This window comes from Chrysochloris asiatica, unplaced genomic scaffold, assembly GCF_000296735.1.
Source record: "Chrysochloris asiatica unplaced genomic scaffold, ChrAsi1.0 scaffold00168, whole genome shotgun sequence".
Taxonomy (NCBI): domain Eukaryota; kingdom Metazoa; phylum Chordata; class Mammalia; order Afrosoricida; family Chrysochloridae; genus Chrysochloris; species Chrysochloris asiatica.
Window position 1 is genome coordinate 221,183 of NW_006408686.1, and position 8,690 is coordinate 229,872.

General features: G+C 49.0%; 1 protein-coding gene across 1 annotated transcript in view; it reads right to left on the reverse strand.

Annotated features, from left to right (window-relative positions):
- Positions 1–4,615: 4,615 nt before the first annotated feature.
- Positions 4,616–8,690, reverse strand: part of FOXA3 (forkhead box A3) — a 15,585-nt gene continuing 11,510 nt past the window's right edge. Inside the window, exon 2 of the mRNA XM_006871322.1 lies at positions 4,616–5,668. Within this exon, the coding sequence (XP_006871384.1) occupies positions 4,667–5,668 (1,002 nt within the window). The 3' untranslated portion in view covers positions 4,616–4,666. The remainder of the gene's footprint in view (positions 5,669–8,690) is intronic.

An 8,690-nucleotide genomic window follows, 5' to 3' on the forward strand; every position in this document is an offset into this window, starting at 1 on the left:
ACACACAAACACAATGACAGACACCCAGATATGGTGACAGACGGATGGTGACTGACATACATACATACACAGTTAGAGACAGTGTCAGACTCCAACACAGAGACATACAAGCAAGCACATGCATACACCGAGCCCACAGACACAATGGCACACAGACACTGAAACCAAGATACACATATACACACACATCAATAGCCCCGACAGTGGACTTCTGGGATGTCTCCCTCCTCCTCTCATAGTGGGTTGTGGCAGGGTGTGGGAATGACTTTGAGGGAGGGCTTGGGATGCCAGGGTGCAACCCCCCAATCTCAGTGACTAGACTAGCAGAGAGGTTAACAGCATAGACTGTGGACCAGGAGACCAGACTTGGACTCCTAGCTTGCCAACTTACCTGTGTGATCCACACTATCACTTTCGGATGCAGACGGATAACTATGAGATTGGTGGTTCAAACCCACCAGCCACCCTTAACGACACCAACACTAGCTATTAATAGTATTGTTGTTAGGTATCATTGAGTGGATTCCAACTCATAGCAACTTTATGTGACAACGTAGAACGGCTCCATAGGGCTTCCTAGACTGAAATCTTTATAGAAGCAGATTACTGGGGGGGGGGGGGGTTGAACCCACAACCTTTTGGCTTACAGCTGAGCACTTAATCACAACGCCACCAGGACACCTTAGCTATTAATGTAATCAGTATGTCTCATTATCATCTGGGGTGTTGGGAAGACCTGACCCGCTGTTTCCCCGCCCACGGGCCCTCCTTCCTTGGAACATGTCACCTCAGGCCCATAGGCTGTGCCCAGGTTTTTCTGTTCCAGCCCAGACCTTCCTAGGTGTCCCCAAGGCTGTTCCTCTATCCCTGATCCCTGGCATCCTCACGTCTGTCCGTATGTCCCACGTCTGACCGTGGTACTTTTCCACGTTGGACAGGAGCCGGCTGTCCTTGGGGTGGGGGGGTCACACCTGCCCACGCCCGCCCAGCTGGTGGCCATGACACCCCGATGGATTACCCTGCCCTCTCCCCAGGACCCTACAACAACACCCCGCCCCTCCGGCCACCTGAGGTCCTCACTGGGGCGGCCTGAGGCCCAGGTCTGGGGACAGGAAGCCCCGCGCCTGGCTGGCCTGAAAGAATCTTTCAGCCCGGGCCGCCTCCCGCCGCCGCCGACTCCTCCTGCGGAATAATATTTGGGCTGTTGGCCGGGGGGCGGGGGCCAGATCCGGAGGCCGCCTGGGAGAAGCCAGAAACCACAGGGCTTCCTGCCTCGGGCTGCCTGACTCCGGGAGAGACCCCCAGGCCCGAGGGAGGGGGGCGGGCACCCGGGGAGACTGAGGGCCTTTCTCTGGGGCCCAGTTGTTTTTTCCAGGAACCAGGAGGAATTCCCCGGCCTGCCCAGGACAGCGAGGCTGGTGGGATGGGCTGACAGACAGGGAGCCAGCACTGCAGGGGCGGGGGGTGACACGCAGCCGGGCACAGCGACAGAAATAGAGGGCCGGCGGCCTGCGGTGGCAGGTAGAGGCGGGAACTAATACTCAGGGAGCCGGAGAGGGAGAAAGGCCAGAGATCCAAGCCCTGGCGAAGAAAGACAGAGTCTCAGAGGCTGCAGGCGAAGCCAACCTTCAGATAGAAAGGGATGGCGCACCCCAGTCAAAGAAACCAGGGGGTACAGAGAAAGTTATGAGATAAGACAAACTGGGAGAGATACCACACACATCACACACATCATATCACACACACACACACTCCACACATCACACACAAATACACATCACACCACACATCATACTCCACACATATCCCCACATACACCATACACACCACACATCTCACAGACAGCACACATACCACACACGTTACATACATCACACAATCACATACATATACCACAAATAGCATACACACTAAATCACATACACCACACACAACACCCCCAAAACACACCTCACACACACACACAGGTGGGTAAACAAAGTCTTTGGCTTTTGAATGACTGAATGTCTGGCTGAATGAATGAATGAATGAATGATGGGGTGCTAGAGAGGCAACGACCAAGAAGGGCAAAGGCAAAGTGATGATGCCCATCTCCATCCCTTACCTGCCCCACACCAGAGACAGTAAGCTGTGGTTATGTGCCGTGGAGTCGGTTCTGACCCATAGCTACCCTGTACAGGGTGTCCGAGGCTGTAAATCTTTGTGGGAGCAGAACACCTCATCTTTCTCCCACGGAACAGCTGGTAGTTTCGAACTACTGACCTTGAGGTTAGCAGCCCGACTCATAAACTACCAGAACTCCTTAGAGAGAGAAAAGAGATGGTTGATAATATCAAACTTCCGCACCTGTTCCCTGCCCAGCCCCTTTCCAGTTCAGGCCTGTTTCCACTCTGTGAAATGAGGGTTGTGGTGAAGTACACAGCTGTTTCCTAGAGAGATGTTAATTGGTGGTGATGGTGATGGTGTGCCACTGAGTCGGTTCCGACTCATAGCGACCCTGTACAGGGTTTCCGAGGCTGTAAATCTTTACAGAAGCAGAAAGCCTTATCTTTCTCCCGTGGAGCCACTGGTAGTTTCAAATTGCGGTTTGCAGCCCAATTCGTAACCACTACGCTACCAGAGCTCCTTATGTTAACTGGTGGGACAAGCAAATTGTCTACCTGGAGGATCAGACCTCAGGAGTCTAGTGGTGTGATCATAGCCAAACCCCACCCACCAGCTCCAACCTCCCCTGCTAGGATGCATTAAGCAGAGAACGGAAGAGAAACTCTGGGAGTAGACCCCCAGGCTCCCCACTTTCAGCCCCATAGCCCCTGAATCCCACATCTAGTTTGGGAGGTGCAGGTGTCTGTTCTGACATCAGATTGTTGATGGAGAAAGGATGATCAGAGAACACCTGGGACAGAGACAGGGACTCAGAGTCTAGGGAAAGCCCAAAGGACTAGAGGCCCCCTCCTCACATCCCCACCTCCAAAAGAGACAGATCTACCTGCTCTCACATACAAGCACAACAGTGGTATGACACACAGACATACACTGATCCCCAGAGTATTCCCATACACACTTTGAATGGAGACCCATAACCAGCACGCAGTCTCACACACGTGCTCTTTGAGGCTGTGGGTATCCATACAGACTGACATACAGAGACACAAACCTAACTTGTGAGACCCAAGAAAGAGACCCAAAGATGGGTGTGCAGAGAACCACAAACACAAAACAACAAAGACACAAGATCTGATATTCTAAGACACATAAGCACACTCGCAAAGGATGAACAGATAGACAAACCTAGAGTAGTGGAGTCCATCCCATACAATCGAGGGATACAAACAGTACCCCTTGTGGTAGATCACAAGGACCCCAATGGATATAGTGAATATCTTGTGACTCACACAGGCCCTCACAACACACACAAACACACACTTAGACAGGGGGCTACACAGCACATGGCATCACATACGCAGCCTACATAAACACAGTGATCAACTCCAACACACATTGTCTCGGTTCTTTGATGAACACATCTGTCCCTTCTTCCACTACCCAGCTTAACCAAAACGGTATAACCACTCAGTTCCCTGATCCTCAGAGGGGCCAGCTAGAGATGTGTGTCTGGGAAGTGGGGGTGGGGAGATGGCCTTGGTCACCACAGAGCCACCTCCCCCTGTTGCCCTGGCCCCACACTGCGGGGGCTGCTATCTTTGAACAAACTGTCCTTGGGGTCAGGGACAGCAAAGAGCCAAAGGTCAGGTCCATGCCTCTCCCACCCCTTCCCCCAGAGCACTTAGGGGCAGGAAGGAAAGGGGACAAAGGAACAGAAATTCAGGTGTTTAAGACCCTTAGGGTCCATGTGCCAAGGAAAAGAGACATGCAGAAAGGCAGAATCACGCCTTTAATGGTCAAACACAACCAGTATATCCCGCTTCCCAGGCAAGAGCCAAACTTCAGTAGAAATTCCCCACTCCCCAACCAGCCCTTTCTGTTTTCTCCTGAACCAGAGGAAGAGAATGGGCTCCAGAGAAAGCCAAGGAGTATTCCCATCTCTGGCCCCCATCTAGCCCACACCAAAGAGACAGTAACAGCATCACCAACTCAGGGACTGTGGTGACGATCATGGTGCATAATAGTCTACTATATGTCAGCTAGCCAGTATGGCAGCCAATCATAGTGTCCAATGGGCCAAAAGAGATATTATGCAAGATGGCGGCCAATTTAACAACTACTGTGCCAAGATGTCCACCAAGAAAGAAGCAATCACAGCACCCAATGGGTCAAACAAAGAAGATGTCATTGAAATGGTTATCACCATCACATCCAAAGGGTCAGCCAAAAAGATGGCCATCACAGCACCCAAAGGACCAACCAAGATGTCACCTCATATGGTAGCCATCAAAGCACCCAATGGATCAACCAAATTCAATCAGCATGTCGGTCTTCATGGTACCCAGTGAGCCAACCAAGATGGCGATGATGGCTGTCATCACAGTACCTAGTGAATCAACAGGATGTCCTCAGAGACGGCAGTCATTAGAGCTAGCAATAGACCAACCAAGATGTTAACTGGTTGGATAAGCAAATTGTCCACCTGGAGGATCAGACCTCGAGAGCCTGATGGTGTGTGATCAACAGCCAAATCCCACCCACCATGCTCCAACCTCCCCTGCTAGGATGCGTTGAGCAGAGAACGGGAATAGAGGCTCTGGTAGTAGACCCCAGGCTCCCCACTTTCAGCCCCATAGCCCCCAAATCCCACGTCTAGTTTGGGAGGTGCAGGTGTCTGTTCTGACATCAGGTTGTTGATGGAGAAAGGGTGATTAAAGTTGTAAGGCGCATCCAACTTCAGCTCCCCTGGGAGCTCAAGGCCAGTGAAGTAAGGTGTGGAAGAAGTAGGTGAGCCACAGTCCAGAGCCCCCACGTCTTCCCCACCCTGGGCCTCGGGTTCAGGGGGTGGAGGCTGGGGCTGGGCTGGTGGGGAGGCAATGGTGGCAGCAGCGGTGGTGGTGGTGGTGGTGGTGGTGGCAGCTGTAGAACCCGTGCCATTCCTGGAGGTGGAGGTCCCACTGCCTCCTTTCTTCACCTTCTCCTCCAACTTGAAGCGCTTCTGGCGACGCAGGTAGCAGCCGTTCTCGAACATATTCCCTGAGCTGGGGTGCAGGGCCCAGTAGGAGCCCTTGCCCGGCTTGTCCGGGGAGCGTGCCACCTTGACAAAGCAGTCGTTGAAGGAAAGCGAGTGGCGGATGGAGTTCTGCCAGCGCTGCTGGTTCTCTCGGTAGTAGGGAAAGAGGTCCATGATCCATTGGTAGATCTCGCTCAGCGTCAGCATCTTGCCAGGCGCCTGCTGGATGGCCATGGTGATGAGCGAGATGTAGGAATACGGTGGCTTGGCATGGGCCAGGGGCCGCCGGTACCCTTTCTGCATCTCCTTCCCATGCACCAGCCCCAGGCCTGGGTTCCCATACCCTGAGCTGTTGTTCCCACTGCTGTTGGCACCCAGGCCTGAGAAGGTGGGTCCCAGGGGAGCTGAGGGTGCTGGGGGTGCTAGGGGTCCAGAGGGCAGTGGAGATGCAGGAAGCCCCCCTGGGGGGTAGGGACTGCTCAGAGGGTTCAAGGTCATGTAGGAGTTTAGGGGGGCCATGGTGGGCACTGGAGTCACCGGGGAATAGACCTGCAGGGAGAGAAAGAGAGATGGCGAGGGGTCAGTGAAGAGTTGCTGGTGTCCATCTGTCTGTCTGTCTTGCCTTTTTCTACTGTCCCCTTCTATCCTCAAACTCTTTGTGTAGACACAGAACCAAATCCGAACCCATTGCCATGAAGTTGATTCTGTGCATTGCCACTCTATAGGACAGAACAGAACAGCCCAGAGTAGGCTTTCCAAGGTTGTAATTTTTATGGTCTTTGGCAACAACAACAAAAAAAAAACCTCTTTAAAGTGTTCAAGAACAAAGATGTCACTTTAAGGACTAAGATGCGCCTCACCCAAGTCAAGGCATTTTCAATTGCTTCATCTGCATGTAAAAGTTGGACAATGAATTAGAAAGACCGTAGAAGATTCAATGCACTTGAGTTATGGTATTGGAGAAGAACATTGAAAGTACCATGGACTGCCAGAAGAACAAACAAATCTTTGTTGGAAAAAGAACAGCCAGAAGGTTCCTTAGAAGCCGGGATGACAAGACTTTATCTCTCATACTTGGAACATGTTATCAGGAGGGATCATCAGTCCCTGGAGAAGGACATCATGCTTGGTAAAGTGGAGGGCCAGCAAAAAAGAAGAAGAAGACCCTCATGAGATGGATTGACACAGTGGCTCCAACAAAGAACTCAAAGGGAACAATTGTGAGGCTGGATCAGAACTGGACTGTCTCATTCTGTTGGGCAAAGGGTTGCTAGGAGTCGGAACACACTCCTAACAACAACGGTCTTTGTGGAAGCAGACCGCCCTATCTCTGTCCTGTGGAGCGGCTAGTGGGCTCCAACTGCCCACCATTTGGTTAACAGCTGAGCGCTAGCCACTGTGTTACCAAGACTCCTCCAAACCCACATCAAGTTCATTCTAACTGGTAGCAACTCGACAGGATAAAGTATAACTGCACCATAGGGTTTCTGAGACTGTAAATCTTTACGGGAACAGACAGCTGCTAGTGGGTTTGAACAGTCAACTTCGCAGTGTGCAGCCCAACACTAAATGCACTGTGCCACCAGAACCCGTTACTCTGTAGAATGCTGTTTCTCCCTCTGCTGGGCACCCATACAGCCAAGCTCCACCTGTAAGTGGTTCTCAAAGTGGTCCAGAAAACCTTGAGGTGTCTCCAAGACCCTGTCAGAGTCCAAAACATCAAAGGGGGACAGTGGTGGTGGTTGTGGCAGAATTCTCTCTCTCCATGCAGAAGACTCGGGTTGTATTCCAGGCCAATGTAACGGTGCTGCTCAACAGGGTTCGGCAGAACTTCTAGTTTAAGGTAGACTAGGAGGAAAGGTCTGGCAATCGACTTCCAAATCACAGCTAATAGAAACCCTAATGGATCACAATGGTCTGATCCCATAGTGCCTAGGGTCACCAATGAATTACGCTACCTCAATGGCAACTAATGACAATGAGGTCAAAACCATGTTCCTAGTGTTGTTATTAAGTACTGTCAAGTCAGTTGCAACTCATAGCAACCCTGTATAGGGTTTCCAAGGAGTGGCGGCTGGTAGATTTGGGATCATGGACCTTGCAGTTAACTGTCCAGTGCTTATCCTACAGTGCCACACCAGGACTCCATTTTCATAGTACTGTTTTTCTTTGTCTTTCACATTCTCTCATGAGTATACACTGGTGCTACCCAGGGATGCGTGACGTGAGATATCGTAAAAGATTGAAAGCCAGAGCAGCTATGAGAATCCAGCCATGAGGATTCTACTAAGGTGGACAGTAAAGAGATTTGCAAAAATGTAAAACAACGCCACTTTTCTTTATACAATTTTTGGAAATATAGTTATTCTAATAAAAACATATTATTTACACTAACAAATGATTGCTATTTTTAAATGAAAGTTAGTATGTATTTTAAAGTTGTCTAAGTTTTCATTTCCAATATGGTAAATACAGGAAGTACCTGATTTACAACAGGATTCCACACCAACAACTCCATCATATAAGTTGGTTTTGATATTAAGTCTTGAATCTCTCTCTCTCTTTTTTTAGTTTTCATTATTATTGCCTTTTATTATCAGTATCTTTATAAATTTCAGCTTTATTTGTTTTGGGGGGTGGTTGGAAATATTACATAGAAATGGATGGATAGAATGATATCAGTAAATCACATACTGTAATGTTATATGTAAGTACACATTACTAATGAAAACCCACCCAAACCCACTTCAGTTCTGTTCAGTTAATTCCAACTCATAGCAACTCTACAGGACAGACTCGAATTGCTTCATACGGCTTGCAAGGCTATACATTTTTACGGAAGCAGATTGCCACATCTTTCTCCCACCACTAATGATAAGATATAACAAAACAAAACTGCAATTAGTATGGTTTGTCATAACTTGAATACATTGTAAATCGAGGACTACTGTATCAATAAATATAATCCCTATCAACAAAAACTTTTGGGATCTTCAATCATTTTTAAGAACGTAAAGAGGCCCTGAGACCTAAAAAAAAAAAAAAACAAAAACAAAAAAGAGAGAGCGAGAGAGAGAGAGTTTCTGACCTAAGAATCTAATCAATAGATGAGGGGGCTTCAAAAAATTTGTGGAAAAATTCTACTATCTTTCATTCCATTTTTCCATGACCTTTTTGAAGTCCCTTCATATATCGATCTTTTAGGATATAAAATAACTTTTTGTTTGTAGATCAAAAGTATTAAGTAACAGAGTTCACATGCCTTAACCTAATGTATGAATATATCATCTATTTACCATCTATCAAAGGAGTGGGGAAAACTATATTTTCTGCCAAAGGCCAGCTGGATATTTAGAACATCATTTGCAGGCCATACAAAATGATCAACTTAAAAATAGCCCTGTACATAATAGGATGGCTGGTCCTGCAGTTGCCTTGACAAAGCCAAACCAAATGAGTTCGTGGGCTGTATAAAGCCCACAAAGGAGCTCTGGTAGCGTAGTGGTTACGAATCGGGCTGCGAACCTTAAGGTCAGCGGTTCGAAACTACCAGCTGCTCCGCGGGAGAAAG